This window comes from Emydura macquarii, unplaced genomic scaffold, assembly GCF_026122565.2.
Source record: "Emydura macquarii macquarii isolate MOO-44397 ecotype Brisbane River unplaced genomic scaffold, CSIRO-AGI_Emac_v2 contig_2768, whole genome shotgun sequence".
In the NCBI taxonomy this organism is placed as follows: domain Eukaryota; kingdom Metazoa; phylum Chordata; order Testudines; family Chelidae; genus Emydura; species Emydura macquarii.
This window is the reverse complement of record NW_027132905.1, coordinates 53035009-53061965: the sequence shown is the minus strand read 5'-3', so window position 1 is coordinate 53061965 and position 26957 is coordinate 53035009. Positions and strand designations below refer to the sequence as shown.

The 26957-nt window shown below is 58.3% G+C and overlaps 1 protein-coding gene across 2 annotated transcripts in view; it reads right to left on the bottom strand.

Moving 5' to 3' along the window:
- PHC2 (polyhomeotic homolog 2) overlaps nucleotides 1-26010 on the bottom strand; it is a 57344-nt gene extending 31334 nt beyond the window's left edge. The window contains exons 1-8 of one of the 2 annotated variants that reach the window (XM_067566329.1): nucleotides 25805-26010; nucleotides 11029-11187; nucleotides 9979-10056; nucleotides 9150-9314; nucleotides 7572-7679; nucleotides 6877-6891; nucleotides 5365-5520; nucleotides 4534-4837 (exon numbers count right to left, since the gene is read on the bottom strand). In XM_067566329.1, the coding sequence (XP_067422430.1) occupies nucleotides 4534-4837; nucleotides 5365-5520; nucleotides 6877-6891; nucleotides 7572-7679; nucleotides 9150-9314; nucleotides 9979-10056; nucleotides 11029-11187; nucleotides 25805-25951 (1132 nt within the window). In that variant the 5' untranslated portion in view covers nucleotides 25952-26010. The remainder of the gene's footprint in view (nucleotides 1-4533; nucleotides 4838-5364; nucleotides 5521-6876; nucleotides 6892-7571; nucleotides 7680-9149; nucleotides 9315-9978; nucleotides 10057-11028; nucleotides 11188-25804) is intronic. The other variant, XM_067566325.1, reaches the window with a different exon arrangement.
- Nucleotides 26011-26957: the final 947 nt, after the last annotated feature.

The following is a 26957-nucleotide window of genomic DNA, read 5'->3' as shown; positions in this document are numbered from 1 at the left end:
CTCGGCCCACCTGCGCACATCTGCGGCTCTTGGCACTCAGCCCCTGCTTATGTTGCCCCCTTTAATAGGTCTGCTTTGAGGTCAGACCCCCAAATGCAAGGCCCCTGCAGGGGTGTCTGCTGTGACCACTCCCCCGCTTGCTCAGGTTTGCAGTCATTGTCTGCAGGAACTGAAGCCCAGCTGCCGCCAAGGCAGGAGGCGAGCATCTTATCTCCAGGCGGGGCAGATGCTGAGGCCGAGCCCCACTCCTCACCAGAGCACAGATCCCATTGTCTCTGCCCTGGCTACTAGCCAAGGCCTGTGAAAGCCCCATCCGGGGACACAGAGACACAACCCCATGGGCTCTGGAGAGGGGATACCCCCCCACTAACGGGAAGGGCAGCAGGGACCCAGCTCCCCCAGGGCCCCTGAGAGCACAGTCGGGTGGGAGGACTCAGGAGTCAGAGGGGGCTCACATAGGGCTGGTCGATGCACCCCCCAACACACACACTTTGCCAGCTCCCTCTGTGCTCAGGCTGTTATTTATTTATACCCCACAGCAAAGCCGCTGTTTCCATAGCAACCAACAACCACATGGGAAGAGCGGCGACCAGAAGCCAATAACGGCAGGTGGGGGGTGGTGGCGGGTGGGGGAGGATGAAGGGGAAGGATGGGGGAAAACAGGGAGGGGAGAAAGCACAGGGATCAGCATGTGCAGAGAGCATGGGGTGAATGGGGTTACAGGGAGTGAATGGAGAATGGGGGTGAGTGGGGTCACATAGGGAGAATCAGGGAGCACAGGGAGGAAACAGAATGGGGGTGAATGGGGGAGAAGAGTAAGGCAAGAGCTGGGGTGCCAGCCCAGTTCAAGCAGCAGCATGTGTGCCTATCTTCCCCCAGTTCCCCCTAGCACGTTTAGATGCTGAGCTGTGCCCTCCCCACCCGTTCGATTGCTCTGGGAGATGGGACAATGGGGTGGCCCCAAACGGTGCAGGAGCTGGCACAAGGCACAGCTGGACCTGTCACCACTGGGCTGACACCACCTCTTGGGGTTTCTCAACCCCCTTGTCCCAATCTCGCAATCAGCGGCTTCTCTCACACTCCATGAGTTGCAGCATTTTCCTCTTTCTGGCTTGGCCTTCCAGACAGGTCACTAGCATTTCTCCCCTGCCAGGGTATCAATCTCTCTAAACAAACTGCCTCAGTTAGTCTTCAAAGTCCACCGCCCTGTCTGTGCCACCCCACAGTGGCGGGTAGGGGAAGCCAGGCCAGGCCTCTACACTGGGTTCCAGCCTAGGGACCCTAAAATCAGAAGCTAAGGCCCCTGCGGTCTCATCCTTTGTTGCTGTTTTTCCTATCTCCTTCCTACTCCTTTCTCTCCACCCTGAGAGGGACAGCCAACTCTCCCCGCTGCAGCCCCTTTCTGCTCTCCTCTTCCTGGCTTTAGACAAGCCCAGCCTCTTCCTGCCCAGCAGGGCTTCAGGTTCAACCAGGGCTGTATGTCCAGCCTACACCTCATCCAGATGCTGCCCATCCTGCCAAGTAGCCCTTCTGAGCCATTTTAACCTGTGGGGTGAACCCTCTAGCACAGACTGGAAAGGAACTAGCACCCTACCTGTTTTGGCTGGTGGAAATTCACAGCCAGGGAACCATCTATGGCCAGTGCCCAACAGCCACTGCTTTCCCAGTACAGGGTATCTGGTAAATGTCCCAACAGACAGCAACCCTCAGCAGTCAAATCCTTGTGCTCTGCCTTGGACAATGCCTTCCTGGTGTACATGACTGTGTCTCCTTGCCTGCAGAAGGCTGCAAATTAAGAACAGCACCCGCAGCATCCTTACTTGCATCTGTGTGCAATGCAAATGGTGGTTGTGGATCAGAGGAAGTCAAAATTGATGCTGACATAAGTCTGCTTCTTAATTCCAAAAACGCTTCCTGCCGTGCACTGAGTTCCCTCCTCTGCAAGCCCATGGAGAGCTTCACTCTTCTTGTAAACCCAGCAGCTAATCTGTGAGATGAAATTAAACTGAGGAAGCCTTGCACCTCTGCTACTGAAGGTGGCTTCCAGTTTGTCCAGATCAGAGTCGCCCTCTGCAGAAACCAGGAGTCCCAAACACCTCCCCTGTGCTGCCGGGCAAAGGACACCGGGAGGGTCTCACTTTCAGCCTGACAATCTGCAGCTTCTCCAGGGCAGCTTCCAGCTTCCTCAGATGTCCATCCAGTGATCTACTGCTGACATGTGTGTCATCCAGACATGCCAGGCAGCAAGCTCCTGGTGGAGTCTCTGAAATGTACTGGGGCATAGCCGAGCCCTAATGGGATGCCTCCAAATTCAGAGCTTGGGCTAGGTAGGGAAGGTCATTTTGGCCCCACTGGCTCAGTACAGAATGGGGAACCAGCCAGGTTGTGACAGCACATCAAGCATGTTCTCAATCCCTGGGAGCAGCTCTGCGCCCCCACAGCTACCGCCACACCTCCCCCTCCCCCTCCCTAGGCTCATGGCCTCAAATGGCCTCACGCTCCCCCACCTGCCTGTCTAACTCTGCTTGAGTTGGACTGGGTCCCCAGGCAGACTGGCCTGTCCCCATCCAAGTGTCTCTCTGTGAGGTTCCTCCTGCACCTTGTTCTCTGCTTTCCTCTAAGCTGCTGCTGGCCCAGTTCCCACCTCAAGCCTCTCTTCCTTCTAGTGCTAGCTCAGTGCTAGCTCCGCTGGTGACAGCACCCGCTCCCTGGGCCTGTCCTGGCCCCACCAACTGCCTCTGCTCCCTGCTAAGCTGCTCTCCCTTGCCAGCCCCTGCTCCATCTGCGGCTTCCCCCTGCAGCCAGCTCCTGGCACACATCATCCTGCTGCCTGCCCCCAGTGCCCTCAGGTGACAGCCCTGGCCACTCTGGCTCACTCACCCTCGGACCCGTTCCTCCCAGAATGGCCTGTAGCCAACCTTGCCCTCCTCTTAAAAGCACTCTCGGGTGGAGAGTTACCTAGAAAGTCCCTCCCAACACCCTGGCCCCACTCCCAGTACACCTTTCACAGGTCCCTAGCACACACTGCCCTGCCCCAAACACTCCCCTCACTGGAACACACGGCCTGCATGCCAGGCAGTGCTAAACAGCTTCTTGCCCCGATGTGTGGACACAGGGTTTGTCTGGGGAATGGTTGCTGTGCATCTCCCAGGGAGGGGTGGGCAGGTGCAGTGGGGGCAGTGCGGCAGGGTGGTGTGCTGGGACAGGGTTACAGAGGGCAGGGCATGAACCACACGACCGAGATTTGGCAGCTCTCTGGTAGGCAATGGCGTGGCCGCAGCTCCGGCAGTAATGGCAAGAGGTCAGTAACCAATGTGACAGGGATAGGAGAGTCTGTCAGTGCAGAAAGCCACAGCTGTTTACTTTGGTATTATACATAGTTCATGCTTGGCTGTCCCCATGGCATCAGTTTTCCATCGCACTCGGGTATTTGCACTGATGGGGCATTACTGCATTCTGGGGGTCAGAGAGGAAGGGGAGGGGTGGGAGGTCTTGGCACCTGCAAAGGGGATTGAGAGATAAACACATTCACTGGCCTACAGTTTCAGGCTCTCTGCAGACTCCGGCAGACATTACCCTGCCGCCGAAAAGGGGAACTCGTGCTCAGGTTTTCAGTGGCGGGTATCACTCCTAGAAATCTCTTAAAGTGGCAATGTCAGTGTCCCCACAGCGAAAGGGCAGCGCTGAAATCTACTGATGCTGCGCCGCCGAAAATGGGCAGAGTGGCTGAAATATTCGGTGCAGAGCATTGTATGGCCCCTTCAAAGTAGAGGTTCTGTGATTTCGGCCCCTCACTTTGAGCGAGTTTGACAACCCTGCCTTAGAGTGTGCCAGCTCTCACGGGGCGCTGGTAAAGCCCATGGTGGGGGAGGGAGGAGGAGCTGCTGCTGGCCTGCGGAGGCCATCCCTGGATACTGGTGAGATCCCTCAGAAGCCGGGAGGGCAGAGGCCACTGCCAGCCCGTTGGCTGGATGAATGTGTGTCAACTGCCACAGTCCCCAGCTGCACAGAGGAGCAAGGCACTGGGGACTGGCTGTTTGTTCTGCCTCTGACCCAGCAGCCCTTGTGGCACCGAACCCCGTCATGTCAGCTGCACGCCTGTCCCCAGGGCCAGCAGCAACAGCAGCAGCCAGGGAAGGCAGGAGGTTCCTGGGGGGCGAGGGGTGCGGAGCACACAGCACCACGCAGAGCACCAGCACCAGAACCTGCACTGCTGTAGGTACCAGCACACAGCACCACGCAGAGCACCAGCGCCAGAACCTGCACTGCTGTAGGTACCAGCACAAGCACCACGCAGAGCACCAGCGCCAGAACCTGCACTGCTGTAGGTACCAGCACAAGCACCACGCAGAGCACCAGCGCCAGAACCTGCACTGCTGTAGGTACCAGCACACAGCACCACGACATCGCCACCGAGCACAGCCGCACTGGTCAGAGGGTCTGCACCGTGCACTCCGTGCACGGCACTGGCTCCCACCCTCCAGCCACGCTCAGCCAGGGAAAGCAGCGTCCTGCGGAACGCCGGGGCCTTACCTGGAGCGATGAGTGGGTGGGTGGTCATCGGTGTCACCGTCCGGCTCATGGGGTGCCCTCGGCTGTCCGTGCTGGTGGGCACGCCGCCATCTGCCTTTTTAAGGTGCTCTGCCGTCTGCTCAGCCTGGCCTCCCTTGGCGCCCGCAGCAGGAGCCGGCCCTGCGGCCTTGCCCTGAGAAGTGTTGGAGGCTGGCTGGCCGCTGCTTGGAGCTGGCTTCATGGCTAGGGCAGGGAGCTGCTGGGCTGGGGAGGAAGCCACTCCTTGTGCTACTGTCTGCTGGGCTCTTATGGCCAAATTCTGTACCTGGAGCAGAGGGGGCCCAAGGCCTCAGCACAGGACCCAGACACAGTGCCCCCGACACGCAGCCCAGGGGCAGGGGCAGGGCTGGCGGGACAGGCCCCTCTGTGCAGCCACTGTGGGCCAGAGAGCGATGGCAGCCCACTAGGAAATGGCCCCACACGCCTCTGGCAGCACCAGCTCAGACGCCACAGGGCACAGCTGGATTGGAACCAGTGTGGAAAGGCCCCAGCCCGTAGAGCTTCCCCGTGGCACCTGCCCCCTCCCCGTGGCACCCGGCCCTGCCTATCCAAGCTCCTCCCTGTAGCACCCACCCCCACCATCCTTGCTCCCCCCCCTGGCCGGGGCCCTTTTCTTCGTGGCAATGACATCCCCAGCCCAAACTCAGCCACGGGGAAGGCGTTTGCTGATGGAGCCTCGGCGCCCTCCGGTGTGTGCGTGAGAGCTCTGGGCACCCCAAGGCTCTCCTCACCCTCTCCCCTTGCCCCGCCAGGGTGGTGGGTAGGCCGGGAGGGGGGGGCGAGGTCTCTCACCTGAGCAGTGGTGGTGGATGGCTGGGAGGTGGGGGCTGCACCGCCCTCAGGCTGCACCGCAGTGACTGTGGCCGTAGGAGTGAAGATGAGCTGGGGGGATAAAGGAACAGCACGGCCTAGGCTCCTAGCTACTTGCACAAGGTTACTTTGCTGGGCCTGGAAATTACATGAAACGTGTTGCCTTTTACGTCCCCCGCTGCTGGCTCAGGCCGAGAAAGCAAAACCCACAGCCCCGGCTCCCCCGGGGCGGGCACAGCCATGGGACAGGCCTCGGGGCAGAGAGGGCGGTGAAGCAGCTCAGGCAAGGGCGAGGCCAGGGCAGGTGGGCACGGGGCGCTGCAGAGACTGGTTGTGTGTGTGAGAGACAGAGAGAGTGGGGTGAGTGTGTGGCTGTGTGTGTGTAACGGGTTGTGTGAGACGGTGACTGTGTGTGTGTTTTTATGACAGTGTACACATTATAGTCTTGCTATGTAAGTGCCCTACACCGACATAACTCCACCTGCGGGTGTAAGACTCTGTAGGTGTGAGTGTGACTGAGGCAGGGACTGGATGATTGTGCGTGTGTCTGGGAACCGGAGTGGGCGAGGGAATATCTTTACTGGACCAACTTGTGCTGGCGAGGGAGAGACGCTGCGAGCCACGCAGAGCTCTGCTCCAGGTCTCAGGATCAGCACTAGTATCCTGGGACTCACATGGCTGCATGGGAGCCTGACACATTCAGGTCACTGGGATCTTATTGGCAGGACGAGCTAGACAAGTGGTGCTACCGTGTGAGAGAGAGAGAGGCCTCTGGGGTGGCTGCGACCCTTTGGATGGATTCCAACCTCTGGCTCCATCTGTCACTACCGGCCATTCCCGCTGTGGGGCAGGTTGGTACCGGGACTCAAGGTGGGTGTGAGAGAGAGACATCAGCGCTGCTTGTGTGCGTGCATAGAGGTGACACTAACTGGGGGTGTGTGACCCTGACTGTGTGTGTAAGAGACCAGCTCTGTGTGTGGGTGTGCAGGCGACACTGGTCCCGGGGGAGAGGGGGTGGGGAGAGAGACAGGGGACGCACGCAGGAGACACAGGCCGGGGTGGGGGGGGAAGGGGACAGGGGACGCACGCAGGCGACATTGGCCAGGGGGAGGAGGAGAGACAGGGGATGCACGCAGGCGACACTGGCCGGGGGGGGAGAGAGGAGGGGGATGTGCGCAGGGGACACTGTCAGGGGTTATGGCTGCCCCCCCCATCCCCACCTTCACTGCCCTCAGGCTTGTCCCATGACCTGGCCCCAGGAAATATTTTTTCTTTTACTTTTCCAAAGGAAGCCCTGGCTCTGGGAGGAGGCACCGAGCCCTGTCATTAGCCAATCGCAACAGCTGCTGCCATCAATACCCACCCAGATGCTCCCCCACCAGACCATTAGGAGCAGGGCCTCGCCCAGCTGTGAGCCACCCCCTAGGCTGAATGGCACCACTTGACCAGCAGGCTCCCCGCAGACCGTGGCCGTGCCCTATTCAGACTTGGCGCTCGCTCCGGTAGCCCCTCCCCAGCAGGGAGTGCCCCACCTTGCCAGGTGACTGGTTTCTGCAAATCCTGCATCCCTGGGACCCCAACCCAGACACAAAGACCACAAATCTTGGGTCCAGGCTGAGCAGGTGGGAGCTGAGAGACCTGGCCCCCTCGGTGTAAAATGTCCAGAGCTCCCTGTACATCCCTCCAAAGGGCTGGGACTTGAACTGGAGCTTCCCAAGACCCCTGAGATAAAACCTGTCACCTCTTACCCCACCCTCCTCTCTGGGGGCTGTCCGGGGGGCTTGACCCACACCATTCAGTGTCAGGAGCATGACCCTCTGGCACTGGAGCTACAGGGGTAGTTCCACTATTTAGCAGCAGTAGTAGGCTCTTATCCTCGTGTGTGGCCCAGCCATTGAGGGAACCATTCTAGTAAGGAATTATTGGGGTCCCTGAACAGCCCTGCTGCTCCAGAGGCCAGCAGGCCCCAAGGAATGGCCCGGTGCCCTCCGAGCTCCATCCGGGGGGGGGCTGTGGAGCACTCCAGCCTCAATCCTAGGCTCCCCACAGGCCCCAGCAGGAAGGGCAGAGGCCGGAAAGCAGAGCTCTCCCCCCTGACATCTATGCAAGTGCCCAGCCCTGGGTGCCACCCATGCCCTGCTAGCCCAGCAGGCACCCCACTTCCCTCGGGTCTACTCTACCAGAGGTACTCTGGGCAACAGCAGCTCCTGCTGGGATACTGGGGAGGCCCAGGAGGGGCTCTGGAGCCAACGCTGGGGGACCCTCCCCCTCTGCATTCGACTCTGGCTCTCTTCCAGCTGGAGCCCAAAAAGGAGGAAACACGGCCCAGGGGTGGGGGGGCACAAGCAGGGTCTGGGACATGGCCAGGCAGCTAACCTATGGCACAAACACCAGGGGGGCCCAGGGCTCCCCAAGAACAGCTGTTGAAGAGACACCTGGGCCCAAGGCAGCTGCTGGAGGAGTAAGGGCTGTGCGGAAAGGGAGGAGGGAGCTGGAACGGAGGCTGCAGGCACGAGGGCTGGGAGGGGGCTGTGGCACCAGCTTGATAGGGCCTGTAGAGTAGCCAGGCATGGGGAAGCCAGCTGACGTGCAGGGGAAAGGGAAAGCAAGAGAGGGACGGGACTGGGCAAGCAGGGGCTGCCCGTCGGGACTGAGGAGCATCGGCAGAGCTGGGGGGAAGCTTGCCCAGCACTTGTCCTATCCCTGATGCTAGCTGGAGTGTCAGCCTCATTCACTCATTTCATGAGCTGTGAGTTCCCCTTATGCTGTAGCTAAGAAATGGTTTTTCCTTCCGTTCCCCCCATGATGCCAGCGGCTGAGGCAGACAGACTCGCAGACGTGGTTAGATGCACAGACAGCCAGACTCACTCCCACCCTGACTGCCATGAGATGGGGGGGGGGGGAGTGGGAGGAAGGAGGAGAGTGCTGAGGAGCGCAGGCAATCCCAGGAGGAAGGGGGCTGTGGCCTGCTCCATCCTGTCCCTGCACGGCCTCATCTGGGGTGCGCCTGAAAGACTCCCAACACCCAGCTTGCTACGTGTCACCCCTAGATCCACCTCCCAGCACATGGCTCTGGGAGCCCCTGGCCATTGCCCTTCCAAGGGGCATGGGGCCAGCACGGGACACAGCGGTGGCTGGTTAGTCCACTTTCCCTGGCACATGTCCAGGCCTCATGGTGCTTCCGGCCGGGAGCGTGTTCCCTTGGGCTTTGGAGCCGCAGCAGCCACAGGGCTGGCCCCTCACCTGCCATCCCACTTCTCCAGCAGCACGGCACCATGGGGGCACCAGAGTCAGGGGCATGGCAGGGACAATGGCAGAGCAAAGGGGACACGAGACACAGGGGCTGCCGGGGCAGGATTCAGGGCTGGTGAGGGTGAGCATGAGCGAGAAACTCCGAGCTCAGCCCTGTGCCAGCCTGTCACCTGGGGGGCCGTGGAGCTGTGCGCCAGCATGTGGGGCTAGGACCAGAGCAGAGGGCTCTTGAGAGGGTCACTGCTGCTCTCTGGTGGAGAGAATTGGAACTGCTCACAGGTGTGCCTCACTGCTGCCCTCTGCTGGTAGGAGTCCGAGCTGCACGTAGGGATGAGGAGGGGGCACTATTCCAGCCCCATGGCAGGAGCAGCAGGGCCGTGACTTTTGATCCTGGGACAGGAGGGTGAGTGCGAGTTCACACTAAGCCCCCGACCCTCCTTGGTGTCTATTTAAAAGCAGCGGGGGGTGAGGGCAGGTGGTGCCCGCGCACGGCACATTCCATGCCTGCCTCTTACCATCTGGGCCCGGAGGTACATCTGGGCCTGGCTGGCCGTCAGGGCGGGAGAGGTGGCGTTCCCCAGCAGCACGGCCTGCTGAGTGATGCCCGAGGCGGCTGCAGAGTTCACGCTCTGAGCTCGGTTGATCAGCTGGGCGGCGGCAGGGGACGTGGTGAGGTTTATCTGGGGAGAGAAGAGGAAGCATTGGGATGGGGCCCACTGCCATTCAGACCCTCCCCTCCCCCAGGGATCCCCCTGTCTTTGCCCTGCCATACATGGCATCCAAGTGCTGATCCCAAGAGACCAGGGGGCTAGAGGCCATGCCCAGGGAATGGGTGCCCCAGAGCCTCTGGCCAGCACGGGAAGGAGGGGGCAGCTGTAATCAGGCCCCCTGGATCAGGATGCCAGCCCAGTAGGGAGGGGGTGGGGTGCTATGGGGACCCCTATAGGGGCTGAGACCCTCTTCCTCCCCAGACCCCCCAATGCCCTTCTGCCAGAGGGCTTGGCCCCAGGCCCCCCCACCCTCTTGCTCCCCTTTGCTGAGGATGGCTGCACGGCCAGTGCCCACCCCTGGGAACGCACAGGCCAATTCATGGCAGCTGAGCCCTGCCCTGCTCTGCCTGACATCCTGCAGCACAGACCGGTGCGGGGTGAGGAACACACGGCCAAGCTCATTTCTGCAGCTGTGGAGCTGGAACGGGCAGCCTCTGCTCCGGGCAGCTGCTGGTAGCACTGCCCCAGGAAGGGCTGGAGGAGCCAGGGGTCCCATCAGGGGTTACTCGCTCCACCAGGCCCAACGCTGGGGGCAGCCACAGAGAAGACGAGCACTGGCTGGGGCAGGACTTACCGTGGGTTGCTGGGATGGTGTCTGCGGGGGGGCATTGCTGCCAGAGGAGCTGCCCTGCCTGTTAGCAGCCAAGCTCGCCTGGAAGAGAGAGCAGAGGGTGGGTCACCCTTCCCCAGAGAGCCCAGCCCAGGCGGGGGCCTTGCACCCACAGCCCCTTGGTCCCCACTTTCAACCGAGCCAGAGGTTCACAGAGCTTTTCCCCTGGAACGTTTGCTCCCAAGTTTCCTGGCCCTGGCACAAAAAACCAGCCTCAAAGCCCCATTCACAGCTACTTCCTGAATGAAACCTGCCGTTCAGCACGTCATTTGGGCCGTGACCCCCCCGTGCAGTGCCACCAGCCTCAGCAGCGCAGCCAGGCACGGGCTCACAGCCCATCGGGAAGGACTCGTGCCCAGAGCCAGACACTGTCCCCCATGGCCAAGGCTGGCATCACACCCGGGCAGCTGCACCAGGGCACAAATGGAGCCAACGTTCGAAACACTCCTCTGGCTGGCGCCCGCACCCCAACTCTCTGCCGCTCGCCAGCCCCGCAGCGGTCAGCAGAGCCCACTCCCAACTTCTCTGCCCAATTGCCTCTGGCTTGGGGGCAACATCACAGCCACCCAACTGCAGCCGCTCCCGAGCTGCACAGACCCTGGAGATCCCTGTCGCCTCGGGGCTTGCCCAGCAGAGTGCTGTGGTGCGGCTGCCCACCCGTGACACAGCCCTTTGGAATCCACGGATGGCACCGAGCCCCTGGCGATGGGCACGTGAGAGAGAAAGAGGTGCGCGGGGAGGGACAGACAGACGGCTGGTGGCTGAGCATGGGACAGAGAGATTCAGCACATAAAGGAGAAACCCATGTCCCTGTCCCCTGCCCACTCTGGGTCCAAGCATCAAAGCCAGCCAGCCGTTCCTGTACCCAGCCAGCAGGAATGCCTGATGCCAAGCTGCAGGAGGGGAGACCCAGGCGTGGAAAGGAGCCAGCCAGCCGGCTGATGCGGCCCCAAGCCCTGCACATTCGCCCCCGTGCGTGGAACCCGTGTGTGGAACCCGTCCCCCCCCCCGTACCTGTTGAACAGCAGCCAGGCTCTGGAGCTGGGCGCTGCTGAGATGCTGCTGCTGCAGGGCGGCCGTCTGCAGCATGAGGTGCTGCTGCTGCGCCGCGTACATCTGCTGCAGGTACTGCGCCGCGGTGCTGGGCTGCCGGTGCAGGGCCTGCTGGATCACCTGGCAAGAGGGGCGGAGGCGTGAGTCCCTTGGCAAGCCCCACATCAGCCCCACGGTGCCTAAGCCTGGGCTGGGCCCCTCCAGCCAGGGCTGACTTTTGCTCTCGGAGCAGAAGGGGAGCGGAGGGGAGGGGAAGGGAGCTTCTGGGCCGGGTGGGAAACCAGGAGCTGCCCCTGGACCGTTCCACCCAGCAGCGTGGCTGGAGCTTTGCGAAGGGCAGGGCAAAGGTTACGTGGGTCAGAGAGCTCAGGCAGTTCTGCTCTCTCGCAGAGGTTTTCAATCTGCTTGGGAGCCGCCAAGCTGAGGGCCCCCATCCATCAGGGCACAGGGCCCGCCCACCCTGCTCAGATCCCTGCCTCTCCCTCAGCTATCCATCACCCCACACAAAGCAGACTGACGGTTCTCCTCCTCTGGCCATCCTGCCTGGCATCTGACCCAGGCCTGGGGCCGGAGGGAGGCTGGCTGGGGAAAGGCAGGGAACTTACGGCAAATGATGGGGCTTTGGCCAAGCAATTTCAGCTCCGTTATAGGAGGCACCTGGGTGTGGACGGGCCCTGCACCAACAGAGCGCTTAAGGCATGCTTCGCTTGCACAGCCACCAGCCCTCGCACAGCCACAGACACCCCTGGGCGTGAAGCTAAGCAGGCACGTCTCTCTATGGCCCTTAGCCCTGCGGCATCTGAGCGCCCCAGCACCTTGCAGGACCCAGTCTTTGCTGTGGTTTCTCCAGTGCTCCCAGCCCAGTCCCGGGCTCAGGGGCCAGTGACCTGCCAAGAGCTTTCTAGAGGCACGGAGTTCTTTCGACTCCAGTTCCTGTCAGTGAGAATTGAGTGCTCAGCACTTCCCAGGATTGGGCCCTTCACGGGAAGGCTGAGAAACAACAAACACGGTTTGAATGAAGAGCTGAAGCTGGGGTCCTCTTGACTTGCCTGCCAGGACCTGAGTCTAGCCCCCAGGTGGCACTTCGCAGCAGCGAGCGCAAAGCGGCTTGCACAGGTCAGGAACATTGTCCGCATTGGACTCAACGCGGGGAAGTGGAGGTGTGACTTAGAGGCAGAGCCGGGAGTGGAATTCCTGCCCCAGTGCTTTATCCACTGCATTCAGGGGTCCGTATTTACCTACCCCAGCTAATGACATGCACAGATGGCCAAGCAGAGCGATTGCTCAGCTGCAGGGAGCACCACCCAATCCTGGCCTCACGGCCTGGCAGGGGTGTGGGGCTGGGACTGTTCCAGCTTTGTTTGGTGCACTGCACCTTTAAATGTCTACAAGTCCAATGTCAGCAGGGGCAGCTGCTGTTCTGTGGCGCAGGGTCACTGAATCATGTTACCGAGGAGATGCCTGCACTGTGCTCTCTCCCAGAGCCTTTACTTTGGTTCTTTCTTGTCTTGATTTCCTTTAATCCAAGTCAAAGTGAAAGGCTAACTTTGATCTTAGTGTATGGAAAACACAGCAAGCTGTACAGTGCCTGAGTCTACAGACAGACAAACAGTGGGACAGATTCCCAGCTGTTGCCCATCAGCAGATCTCCACTGAGGTAGGCTGATTTACACCAAATCAGGGCTGGAAGCTCTGAGGGAGATGTTAAGTTTTCCTCTTTCATTTCAATGGGGTGCTCACAGTGACTTGCAAAGAGAAAAATAAAGAGTTTGTGCCCGTTATTGCAGCTGAATGTCTGGAAGGGTTTGCTCTTTTTAAAAGACCTTTTTTTGGTCATCTTCTTTTCAGAAATCCAGCTTGTGTGATCTCTGTTCCCTAGGAGGCTCTATGGAGGACAGAACTAGTGGCATTATGACATCACACATACCATGAGAGTGAAACTCGGTTCCCCCAGAGGGAAGAGCTGTCTATTCAATTCCCTGGGGCTGGTTTGTATGTAACTCAAACACCTGCCATATCGCTGTCAGAAAAGAATCCAAACATCAAAGACATCAAAGATCCAACATCCCAGCACCTTTGATTAAAGAGCGAGCTAATTCCCACCCTGCTTCCCAAGTCTTCCAAGGTGTCGTTCAGCCACATCAGGGATGAATACCCTTGGCAGCTTTGAGCTACCCCCAAGGGATAATAAAGCCATAAAAAGAACCATCCAGACCTTCTTTGTGCAACAGAAAGAAGAAAAAAGGCACAAGCCTCTTTCTCTCTATGCAGCTCACCTCCAACTCTGAGGCTTAGTGGCAAATGACACAGTCACATTAACTCTTCCACTCCTCCCACTCCCCCAGCAGGCAGGCAGGCAGGGCAGGGCTGTTATCCCCATTGCATAGGTAGGGATGGAGGCCCAGAGAGACTAAGTGACTTGTCCAAGGTCACCCAGAGCATCTGTGGCAAAGGAGGAACTTGGCCCTAGGGAGGATGCTCACATCCTAATGACTGGCCCATCCATCCTCTGCAGCCCACCTGGGAGCCAAGGGTGCAGTCTGGATTTGGGTGGAATAAGCCGTTTTTTATCTCCACAGTGACTTTGGACTGAATGGAGCAGAAACGTTCCATTCCATGTTAGATCCTAGCGTACTGACCATGCTGTCCTGCCATCATGGGCACAAACCCACCCAGCAGCTATTAATAGCCAGGAGACACCTGTAACCAGAAGATCTTGCAGCTCTTCGCAGACATTGATAAATGATACCTCAGCATACACGCTGGGACCGAGGCAGGTCAGAATGATCATCTCCTTTCACAGATGGGGAAACTGAGGCACAAAGAGGGGACATGCCCAAAGCCATAGACCAAGTCACTGGTAGAGCAAGCGACAGAAGCCAGGAGTCCTGATTCCCAGTGCCCCTCTCCAACCAAGCTGGCCTTAAAGTTGAAAGTAGAGATTGCTGGCTCAAAAGTGAAAATCCTGCTGAGAACATTGTAGGGCTCAAAACAAAGCCTCCGAGAGGCAGGAAATCCAGAGTTAAGAAAACACCAGGCAAATCTCTGCTCGCTCCCCTCTGTGCCACACCCATGGAGTGCATGCAGCACAGGCCAGCTGCAACACAGCTCCGCGGCAGCCCTGTTCCCATGGGCCATCTTGAGCTCCAACCTCCGGCTGCAACCTGACGGCAGGTGTCGGACACACCCCAGAGCCCTGGCACAGAGATCCCCGATCACCCCCAGCACTTGCCCGACTGTTTGGGGGAGATCTGCAGCTCACCCCTGCAGGCCCAGAGCATCGCAGCTGCCATGGGCCAATCCGAGTGAGGGCTGAGCAGTTCATCCCTCGCCCCTTCTCAGAGTCCATCTCTCCCGCTACGCGACACAACAAAATTCATCCAATGGCTAAAATAAAGGTTTACGAATATGCACCGAGCCAGCCCCCTCATCCCCTCCTCTCCCCATCCCTGCAGCCAGCCGGGCAGACCCCTCCCACACTGCCCATTCAAATCACTGCTGAACCATCATCCCTCCCCCGCCTTCCTGCTCCCTAGACCCCCCCTTTACACCACCTCAACCTCCAGCTTCTCGGCATCACCCACACAGCCCCTCCCGGCTCTGCTCCTCACCCGCTTTCGGCTACTTCTGACATCTGTCCGCTGGGCACTGCCCCATGGTACCACAGCCATGCCTCAAGGCACACGGGGCCAGCCCCATGGGCTCAGCCCAAGGCCTGGGTGAGCTACGCCCCCAGAGGGCCACGCACGTGACCTTCTCCTGAGTTGCCAAATGAGCCATCTCTGAAGCAAAGACCAGGGGCCAGAGCTGTATTCTGACCCCACGCAAGGTGAAACTTCCATGTGGGGGGCCCTCGGGGTGCAGCCCCCTCAGACAGACCCCAAACCAGGTTCCTAGGAACCTAGGGCTGGATGTGCAAACAGCCTGGCAGGGCGGGGGCAGGCTGGCTGCCGAGCGTTTCTGGAAGTCTGGGTCCTGTCATCGGCACCGGGCCATCGATAACGTGGCCCCAAGTTTCCTGCGCTGTAACACACAAACCGCGGTCGGCCGATGAAATCAGCAGGCAGCAGGTTTAACACAGACACGGGAAGTGCTGTGTCACACCACACAGCTAACCCCTGCCAAAGGCCAAAAGGAAAACTGGGTTCAGAAAAGAACTAGACATTGATGGACCATGAGCCAAGATGGTCAGGGATGCAGCCGCATGCTCTGGGTGCCCCTAAACCTCGGGCTGCCCGAAGCGGGGAGTGGAAGACGGGTGGATGGCTCCAGAACTGTCCTGTTACATTCACTCTCCCTGAAGCTCTAGTACTGGCCACCCGGAGAGACAGGACACCGGGCCAGCTGGGCCGTGGGTCTGACCCAGACGGGTTACTGATAGCAATGCCCCAGTCATAGAATCATAGAATATTAGAGTTGGAAGGGACCTCAGGAGGTATCTAGTCCAGCCTCCTGCTCAAAGCAGGACTAACCTCAGCTATATCATCCCAGCCAGGGCTTTGTCAAGCCTCAACTTAAAAACCTCTAAGGATGGAGATTCCACCACCTCTCTAGGTAACCCATTCCAGTGCTTCACCACCCTCCTAGTGAAAAACTTTTTCCTAATGTCCAACCTAGACCTCCCGCCCTGCAACTTGAGACCGTTGCTCCTTGTTCTGTCATCTGCCACCACTGAGAACAGCCTAGCTCCATCCTCCCTGGAACCCCCTTCCAGGTAGTTAAAGGCTGCTATCAAATCCCCCCTCATTCTTCAGTCACAAGCAGAGGATGCAGACAGACTATTTAGGGGGCGGGGGTGCCTGGATCCCATAAACAGCCAGGGGGGGGCAATCAAAGCTATTTCTTCCCACCATCTATTCCTTGCTGCTCAGTGGCTGCGTGGGGCAGCCATGGGCACGGGAGAGGGGATGAGCAGCGACAGGCGGCGAGGAGGTGGGTGCAGGGCCCCGCCTGTGCTGAGGCCCCGAATCAGAAAGAAAAGTTCCACCCCCGCCCGCGGCCCCGCGGCTCCTTCCACTCCACCCCGGCCCGGCCCCTCGCTCCTCCGCTGCTGGCCGCGGGCCGCCACCGTCCTCACAGCGGGAGGCCCGAGCTGCGGGCAGCCGCCCCGCGTCCCCTCCGGCGGAGTCCGGCCCCGGGCCGGGCCGGGCCGGGCGCGCGCAGCCGCCGGGGCCCCGCAGCAGCAGCCGGGCCGGCACCGCCGAGTCCCCGCCCCGCGCTGGAGGGCGCCCGCCCGGCCCGGCCGGGCCGCAACAAAGGGGGCGGGCCTGGCTGCCCCTGGGGCGGGAGGGACACGCGGCCTCCGCCCGGCCCGGCCCGGCCCGGCCCCACCTTTGCCGCGCGGTTGGCTGTGGGGCGGCCGCAGGCCAGAGCCCGGGGAGTGGCTCGGCGGCGATGCCCGAACTCGTCCCCATGCGGCTCCCTCCGGGTGCGGGACAAAGAGCGGAGCCGCCCCGGCCCCGCGCGGAGGAGGGGAGGCAGCCGCCCCTCTCCAGCCAGAGCCCGACCCCCACCCCCGCCGCTCCAGCCCCATCGATGATCTGCCTGGGCGGGCGGGCGGGAGCCCCGGGCTGGGCACCACGGGGAAGTGGGGGGCTGGGGGGTCCCCTCCTATACACACAGGGCACGGCTCGGTTCCCTGCCGCTCAGCACCGCCACCCCCAAACTGTCTCCCGCCCCCCGCCCGGCGGCTTCACTGCCCGGCCGGCCAGGGAGGCCCCGGTAGCGCGGAGCCCCGTTCGCTGGTCACGGCAGAGCCGCAGCGCTCGGGGCTGGGCTGCGCTGGCAAAGCCCCGGCGCCAGGGGAGGGGAGGGGAAGGGAAGGGAAGGGGCCGCCCCATTCTCCCGGCAGCGAAGACTCGGCGGAAGGGCAGATTCTGTGGGCAGCACCCCCGGGAAATCCGGAGCCAGAGCAGACTGGGGCGCGTCTTCCCGAACCAACTCCGAGTCTGCAGCCGCGGCTCCCGCTTACCGCCTGTGGAGAAGTTAGCGACTCGGGTCGGGTTCACCCTGCTGCTGGGGGCAGCGAGCCCCTGGCCCCGCCTGGCACCTACCGTCTCCGGCCCCCCAGAGCAGCTTCCAGCTACGCCTTGGGAGCAGGTTTTTGTCAAGCCCTGGCGGTGGAGGAGCTCCAGTAAGTCAGCGGGTCCCGTCCCGAGCCCTCGGCCGGCATCGACTGTTCTCACGTCGGCCAGGACTCTGCCTCCCCCTGGTTTTGTCCCATGTGACCAGGGCAGGCTCCCCCGCCAGGACACAGCCCAAGGTCTGTCTGCACGGTGCGGGTGCAGCTAATTCAGGTAGGGCGGGATTTTTACCAATCTCACTGTACCGCTGCATGGCCCGCCTCGCATACACGGTCGTGGTTTAAGCATCTTTATACCACACGGGAGGGGAGGGGAGGGGTGTGGTGTACTGTACTGTACTGCTTAACTCTACCGGTATAACAAAGCGGTACAACTTTCTGGTGTGGACACAGCCTAAGACATCACCTCTAAGGGAGCTCTTCTGATATTAACATTTCCCTTTCCTCAGCTTCATCCCACTACTTCTTACCGAGAGAGCGATTGTGTGATAACCTGCAGTGCGGCTATGGCGAGCCAGAGTAGTCTGGATCCTTTGTGCCAAATCAGGGTCAGATTTCCCCCAGGGGAGAATTTCTATTCCCAGACACCTCCCTGAGCACTTCCTCCAAGCCAGTGATGCCTCGCACCCCATTCCACAGCCAGTGTGTAGCTAAGGTGCAACTCCTCTTCATGTCGCACTGCTTCACAGCAGGCCCTTACCTGTCTGCTGCCTGCAATGAGCTAATAGGAGCTATTCTTTTCCCTGCGAGCTCTGCCTCTCCCCTTTGCTCTCCACCCCTTTGCTGGTCTGTGTCCACACCGCACCCAGTCCTGCTAAATGCTTGTAATGCTTTAGCACCTGGCAGTCTTGTTTGCATGATGGGTGGGCAGCTGCTCCAGAATTAGAAATGATTCAGGCAGAGACAGACTCAGGCAGAAGAAGGCCACTCGCTTCTAAAGAGAACTGCACCACTGCCAACAATAAGCATGTCTCCAAGATCTAACTGCCTATTCAGTCAGTGAGACAGAACTTGTAGGGCTGTGTGTAACAGCGCCACCTGGTGACTTTAAATAATATTACAAGGCTGAGCTTCCCTAGGTCACCTTGTGAGATTTGGAGCTAACAACTGGGCCTCCTGAACGGAAGAGAAGGAGAAAAAGGAGAAGCCAGTAGAAGAGAGGAAGGACAAGGAGAGATGGCAGCACCTATTCAGTGTCAGGGCACGGTGTGAGGGAGGGCCAAGGCTGGGGGGACTGGAGAATGCTCACCCCCAAATCTGTTATGGGGGGAGTCCCCCACTGAACAACTGGGAATGCAGTCTATCTGTTGCACAACTGGGGTTTATTTCTGTTACACTAATTTCAGTCTCTCTCTAGTGAGCTGGAGTTCAAGTGACTGCCAAATCAACCCTTGTGAGAAATGGGAAGCACCAGAGGCCAGTCCCAACCGGACAGATGCCTGGCTTCTTCTCCCAGCCCGAGCTCAGGGCTATAGCACATCACCAAGAGAAGGGAGCACTGCAGAGGCAGCAAGGGGGAAGGAGAGACCCTGACATTTTATTATATAATAAGTTTCATTTCTGCAGAAGTCCATCATTCAAGACCAACCCTACAATAACAAAGCTGTATGCACATCGCACTGCTCATCAGCAACCCTACAATAACACAGCAGCGGGTGCATGGCAGACTGGAAAGGCCGCGTGTTTCAGTCCCATGGATTATTTTGCACATAAGCAGTGGTGGGACACAATGATCTGATGGGTTCTGAGGAATGGCGGCGACTGGCTCTCTCCTGGAGTTGCAGTCCCCAGGGGTGGCATCGGAGGTTACATTTCCAAATGACTGGCAGCAGCAGGGCAAGGATTAACTTCAGTAGGGGGAGGGGAGCAGGTGGCAGAAGGGGATGTGGAGGGGTCTCTCTTGGCAGAGGGGAACACTGCTCAGAAGTTCCACTCTGAGGATTACAGGCTGGGCCAGCTGGGGAGACAAAAGCCCCCCTGGTGGTTTCTCCTGCATGAGGAATAACAAGGTAACTGAATCCCTTCCCCCACCCACATCCCCCCTCTCTCCTCACACTTCTTCATTCACATTCACCCTCTCCCCACCCAGCCCCCATCATTACAGCTGCCCCAATACCAGGGGAAAACAAGTTTGTGGGAAATCTTCAGGTTTCAAAGCGGTTCCCATTGTGTGGGCTGAGCGGGGTCCATTTCCCGCGCTAATTCTCACCAACATTTTTATCAGAACTGTTTTCAAAGTTTTTCCTTTGCTGCATGTCTCTGGCAGGAAGCTGGGGTTTTGGTCAATGAAAAATGATTCTGATCATAAAAAAAGACACTGAAAACTAGCACTGATGCTACACTAGCACTGATGCCTACAAAACATTTGTCTCTCAGGGTGTGAAAAAACACACTCTGACTGACCTAAGTTTTGCCAGCATAAGTGCTTGTGTGGACAGTGCCATGTTGGTGGGAGATGCTCTCCTACCGATATAGCTACTGCTGCTCATTTCGGTGGTTTTATTATGCCGGCAGGAGAGCTCCCTGCCAGATGACATAATGGGGCCACGAAAGCACTCTTACAGTGGCACAGCTGTATGGATACAGCTGTGCCGCTGTAAGTTATAGGTGTAGACAAACCCTTATACACAGAACTTCTGCCAGTTCAGCTAAGGCCAGGTCCACATGACAGACATGGTTAGCATAGATCTGTCTGTCAGGAGGAGTGTGATGACTTGTGATCGCTAACTCACAAAGCTTTCCTAGCATAGACCTGCACTCGGGGGTTGGATCGGTTTAATGAAACCAGTGCAACTTTGTGGGAGAAGAGTGTATCACTGTAAGTCTGGTGTAGATCAGTTTAATTTGTCCCTCTCTGGGTTTTTCTGCATGGGAAAGATGGCTCAATTTCACCTAAGGTGTGAAATCAATTTAGTTAAAATGGTGCAAACTCCAGTGTGGACGCTCTTATGTCAGTTTGAGGGTGTGGAGGAGGTTTTGGTTTAGCTTGTCATTCGGAAAGATATCTAAGGGCACAAAAATTGTACCACTTTAACTTACACCGGAATGGCAACAGCAGTACAACCTTCCGTAGTGTGGATGCAGTCAGAACTGTATAAACTCTGTCCTGGTCTACTCCGCTCTATTCTCTATTGGTTCTTCTCCCACCCCCATCACTGTAGTATGTGAGCCCCTTCCAGTTGTGCATTAAGCAACGTGTCTAACAGCTAACACATAAGGTTCACTGTCTTATCTCCTCTCTCCAGGAGAGAATTGTCTGTGCAGCAGGGAGCTTTGTTTTGGTAGGGTTTTGTTTACACGTTCACACTGCTCTGGGTTTATATCAGTGAAGGCAGGACGAGCAGCACCTGGCCCTGGAGGGGAGGTTCAGGATGGTCCTTAGTCCCCATGGGAGATTGTTCCCTAGTTTGGGACTGGCCCCAAGGAAGCCCTGTTGATAGCAGACAAGCTCAGCTGTATTATACAGAGTTCCACGGGGCCTGTGGGGCAGTTATCGACCACGGTCTTCATCCCACAATGTTAGGCTCTTTCAGCTATCCTAGCCCAGGCTTAGTGCACCTTGAAGATACGGACTGAGACTCTGGCCTTGACTCTGTTCTGTGGGAAGGTAGCAGCTGCATCAGTGCAGGAGCTGGGTTTGATTTGATACACTCGAGGTAACCTGTGTTGCTGAGGAGACAGGCTGCACACTTCTGTACTAGCTGGATTGATTGCTGAAGGCTTCGCGCCTAGCTCTGTCACTGCTGTAGTCCAGACGGAAGGTGAGAATAACAGGGGCCAAGTCCTCACCCACTAGGATGGGACAGCCCGAGATGGGCGGAAGTGTGACCCACAGACACTGCCCTGGGAGAGCTCAGGCTCAGCGATGAACCAGGCCCTGAACGGGCCAGTTGTGGGTGTGGACATGCTATCAGAGGCAAACTCCTCTGCCCTGAGCATCGCCTCTGTCACCTTGGGGTCAGGTACAAAGGTGCTTATCCAGGATAGCTATTCTCACAGGGGGGGAGGGGGATAAGCTAGACTGGTGTAAGGCACCTTTATACCAATGTAAGTGCATGCACACAAGGGAAGCTTGATGTGGTGTGACTATATCAGTAAAAAATTGCACCCCAAACTGGCCGCTATTCACTGGTGCAAAACTGTGTGTAGAGCAGGCCTAAGCTACACCAGAAAGTGTCCACACAGGGGCTGACTCTGGTTCAGCTAAATTGGTTTAAATCTAGAACTGATTTAGGTTAATCCAGTGCAACTTTCCCATGTAGATAAGGCCCATACTTTACAGGGGGACCTAAAGCTTCAAACCCAGTTTCAAACCACTCTGTCTGTGTCCACACAGCAGGCGTCTGGCCCAGTTTCCAACCGCTCTGTCTGTGTCCACACAAGGATCTGCCCCCGTCTGACTAACAGGCTGCCAGACTGTGTGTGGACAAGGCTGAAGGCAAAAACTGTCGCTTTGAGGGGTAAAGCCAGGATACATTTCTGCAGCTGCATCCCTGAGCCCCCAAGAAGCCTGACAGCCCCAGCCTGCTCTTCAGGGTCACTCCGGGGTATTGGGCCGGGGGTGACGGATGGCTCGGACCAGGCGAGAGGCTGCACAGATGGAAGTGCTCAGTGACAGGAAGCCTGTGGAAGGAGCAGGCTCAGGAATGAAGTAGTGGAGTGGGGGAGCAGAGGGGTGCAGCTCTCCTCGAGCACAGGGCACCCCCCTGCTCCCCAGGCCTCCCCTCTCCTCTGGCTGAGGCAATGAGCACTCCCCAGGCTGGGGTGTTTCTGGAGCTCCCAGCGTTTCCGGCCAGCACCAGGGGCCTCCCTCCCCATCGGCAACCCCCTTCCCCCCTCCACCGATCTCACATTACATCTCTCTTGGGAAATGTCCTAATGTTCGGAAACCCTCTAACCTGCAGGAAGGACATTCCTGGGGGCGGGTTGGGAGGCGGGTGTGAAAGACCACCACCTCCCCCTGGTTACCTCAGGGCAGATTCTCTATCCCAGCAGAAACTGGGGAAGTAGCACCAGGGACGTGCCCCTAGACACGCTGCATATGCACACACGCTACACACAAACTAAACACACACACACACACGCTACACGTACACACGCACTACACACGCACACAGAGAAGTTACACACACGCTGCACATGCACCCTATACACAGACACGCTGAACACATACATGCTACACACAGACATGCTGCGCACACATGCAGTGCACGCAAAAACTTCAGACACACACACCACACGCACACAGACATGCTGCACACTCACACATGCTACACACACACAGACTCACTGCACCCGCATGCAGCATACACACAATGCATGCAAATTTCAGACATACACGCTTGTGCACACACATACTACACAGACAGGTCGCATGCAGACACTGCACACACACAAACTGCACACACATGCTGCAGACACACACTTTGTGTGCATGCACACATGCACACACTACACACATACCGAACACACTGCGTATACACACACACACAACGTGTGTGCACGCACACGCACACACCTGATGCACACACATGCTACACACCTGGGTGACCAGTAAGGGCCTTGCCTGGGGAGTCGGGCACATGAACACCGTCACTTCTCCTCCTGCCCCCAGCCCAGGCCCGGTCACCCCAGCATAATGACATGGAAATAAGTAACAATCGGAGGAGCCCTCCACCACCTCGCTGGCTGTCCTGGGCTGAAGCAGCACCCCGGGCAGTGGGGTGGATCTGTCACCCCAGGCAGGGTGTCAATGTGGATCTTTTGGATATTCTGGGCTACCTCCAGCACTTGGCCAGCATTCTGGGCCAGCTCTTGGGGCTGCCTTTTAAACACATTAAAGAAATACATGGGCCCCTCCAGCAAGTGCACACGCCTCATAGAACTGATCCATCCGCCTCCCCCCAGGCCCTGAGGCCGCAGAGCATGACCCTCCTGCCCACATTTGTGTAAAGTTGGTTATAACAGCAACGGCCCTTTGCCGCCTCCTCTGCTGCCTGCAGACAGCCAGGGCTTGTGACCCAGGGCCTCTATTTGCAACAGCAGCTCAGCCACTCTGTACTTATTCCTGGGTGTACCTAGAAATCCCGGCTGCGTTCAGGGCCTTGCCCCAGAGAGTTCGCAGGGAGGCAGCCAAATAGAGCAGATGGATTATTAGCCCCAATTGAAGGAGGGGGAGGGAAACTGAAGCACAGAGCCAGAATGTGAAGTGTCAATAGCAGAGCCAGGGCTGACACCCAGGGGCATTGCCTGAGTGGTAGGCCAGTGCCTGAACCTCACAACCATCACTGGCCTCCAAGGATGGATCGCCCCACACCCTCTCGGGCACTTCTTCTGCAACTGCTTATCAACTTCTAATGATTATCCCCCTCCCCCGTTGCTTCCCCCTCCCTGTGTTGCTTGGGGCACTTCCCTCTCTTCCCTTCCTTGGTTAATTCCCATCCCTCCCCCTCTCTTTCACTCCTTTGACTTCTGGGAACCCATCTGGCTCTGTTGGTTTGTTTCTTCACTACTCCAGGCCTCAAGTACCCGGCTTTCATCCCCTACCCCACTGTTGTCTAGGCCTTTGGATATGTCTGTGTTGCCTCCTCTATATGTTGCCAATATTTGCTGTATTATTTCTACCAACTGCACTGAGGAAGTGAGCTGAAGCCCACGAAAGCTTATGCCTGCTGAAATTAAATCTGTTATTCTTCAGAGTGCTACAGAACCCTCAGTGTTTTTGCTGCATACAGACTAACATGGCTACCCCCTGGAACTTTTCACTCCTTCGTTACTGTCCAGCCCACTCTCCCCTTCTGCTCAACCTGCCCCTCCCTCACTCCTCCCACCCAGGAGAGGCGGCGGAGTTAGAAGAAAAAACAGACCGAAGGGCACAGGGCAGCTGGGAGTCAGGGCTGACCCGGGCCCCTTCACCTGGGTGCAGGGAGAGTGAAACTGACCCCGGGGGGGTTCCCAGCTCAGACACAGAATCACTTCTGGGAGCTCAGGGCACAGGATTCAGAACTGGCCCGGGGCTGAGGCACTTCCAGGGCTGCTGGGGAGGCCAGGGTAGAGCTAAAGGGGGCAGTGGGGACGACTGCCCCCCGCGGCCTTTCGCATACGTGTGGCACCTTTCCACGGGCTTTACACAGCTGATTGGTGGCGGTGGATGACAGGAATTTTCACTTGAGGCTGGAGAGCAAACCCACCTCACATGCACTTGGTAGCAACTGCTGTCCGGTGGCTGGGCCTGGCTCCCTGCTCCGCCATGACAGAGGGGTGGTCAGGCCAGAACCGAATGACTCTGGGACCCCGTGTGCCAGGTCGTAATGCCCAGAGCCGACCCAGCCCCGCAGGACAGGAGCCATGACTGACAGGTGAGCACACAACGGGCTCACTCTCCAGCCATCCCCTCCACACCGGGCCGGGAGTAGGGCTGTGGTTCTGGGTGCGGGTGCTGCTGCACACTGTAGGTGGGCATGGAAGAGGCGGGGGAGGAGACGTGCACCCACTGAGCAGGGAGGCACCACCAACCCTGTGTTGCTTGGGTGCAAAACCTGGCCCTGCTGCTGCTGAGCTGCCCTCACGTGTCTAATGCTGGGCACCCAGCCATTGGCGTACGTGAGCTATGGGCCCCTTGGCGGCCAGCTCTCTGGCCAGGGGCCTGGAATCCAGTAGAGGGCACTGCTTGATAACGTTTCTGCAGCCTGGTGAGGGCTGCTGCATGCAGTGGGTCCAAGAGGTCCTGTGATTATCCCTGCTCCTGCAGCAAAGGCCGGGAACCACACAAAGTCTGGAGCTGTGGTGGGAACCAGCGGGGACTGGGAGCACAAGGCCTTCGCTGAGACTGGGAGCTACCTGATATTGTGTGTGGGTGTTGTGTACAGTGCGTGTGTATATGCATGTGCTCTGGGTGTGGCTGTGCACATGGATTGTACATGTGTGTGCAGCACATATTGTCCTCTGGGTGTGTGTGTGTGTGTGCATGCTCTGTGTGTGTGCACATGTGCTCGTGTGGGTGTGCTCTGAGTGTGTCTGTTTCCCCAGACCCTAGCTCAGGGCTCTGCGTGCTGATTGTCCCCTGGCTGGGGACAGCTCCCTGGGCAACCAGGGAGAAATTCCAAGTGCACAGGAAGAAAAGCGACCCCAGGTTTCGTGAGTGGGAAAGTCCCTCTGGCTCCAGCAGAAAAGCTGCCCCTGGATGCCCCAGCTACAGAGCCTAGCTGAGGGAGCCCACTCGCAGCTAAACCTGTCAGGTCACAGAGTCATTTCTATAGCAACCTGTGGAGCTCAGGCCTATAGGACTTTTCCAAGCCCCAGCAGAGGAGAGAGAACCAGGATGTGGTAAAGACCCTGGACTAATAGAAGTGACTACCCAGCCAACCCCACGTCCTCATGGAACGACGACGTGTCCCTCATCTCACTTGGGAGGAGGCGCCGAAGGGCTCAGGTGCACAGAGCCCCATTGGTACCAAGGGATCATGAATACATCCCGTCAGTGCTGGGTCTTCAAGAGGCCATGGGTAGGATCATGGGGGTTGCCTGGTATTTTCTCCCATCCCAACCACTCAGGAGTGACACTCTCCTAGGGCCCTCCGGATCCTGCCCGTTCCTTGGCACCGTTCCACTACAGCAGCACAGCCTGGCTCCCTCCCCCACCCTGCAGCCCCTTACCTGGACGGTCTGGCGATCCGGGATCCCGCTGTACACAGAGATCTGGGGCCCTGGCTGACGCCCACTACTGCTGCTGCTGCTGCTGGCGGTGCTGGTGCTGCTGGCGCTGCTGGAAGAAGGCGGGACCTGCAGTTGCTCATTCTCCATGGTAACGGTCCTGGGCACCAGTTGGGGCAGGAAGAAGGAAATACCAAGGCCAAGGTGGTGGGAAAGGGGATTCTGGCCAGGTTAGAGCTGGAAGGAGACAAAGGCAGGGTCAGGCTGCGGGCAGGAAGGTGTCCCAACGCCTCAAACCCCAGCTGGTATCACCCATCATTGGGGCACTGACCCCTCCTGGCAGCCCACAGCTGATGAGATGATGCAGCCAATGAGGTGCTCTGGGGCCATATTCTCTGCTGCATGCAGCAGGAATGCTGTTAGATCAGATATGGACCATCTCTGGATGCAGGTAAGAACAGCCTTGGGGCTGCTCTAAACTGTGCCAGCTGGCTGTGGTCCCCAAGTAACTAATCTGCTCCGGCCACTCTCTCTCTTTGGCCCTTCCTTCCCTCAACATGTTCCCCAGTCCCCCAACACAGACACTGGGTCTACCATAAGAAAGATGGTTGTAGGAGCTGATTCCACTGGCTCCTTGCTGGCTAGGGACCCGAGGATCTCAAAGCACTTTGCAAAGAAAAATGAATCCAGCCTCTCCAGCCTTCAGGGATGCACTGTGAAGATAACTCACCCCTTTAAACAGAGGGGGAAACTAAGGCACATAGATTCATAGATTCCAAGGCCAGAGGGACCACTGTGATCATCTAGTCTGACCTCCTGGATAGCACAGGCCAGAAAACTGCCCCCAAATAATTCCTAGAGTAGAGCTTTGAGAAAAACGTCAATTTTGATTTGAAAATGGTCAGTGATGGAGAATCCACCATGACCCCTGGTAAATTGTTCCAGTGGTTAATTACCTTCATTGTTAAAAACGTATGCCTTATTTCTATTCTGAATTTGTCTAGCTTCAGCTTCCAGCCATGGGATTTTGTAGGCCAGTGGTTCCCAACCTGTGGCCCAGGGGCCAAAAGTGACCCACCAGGGCTTGCAAAGTGGCCTGCAGCTCCCCTCCTGGTGGGTGCAGAAGGGAGCCGCTGTCTAAGGACGCAGGCGAAGC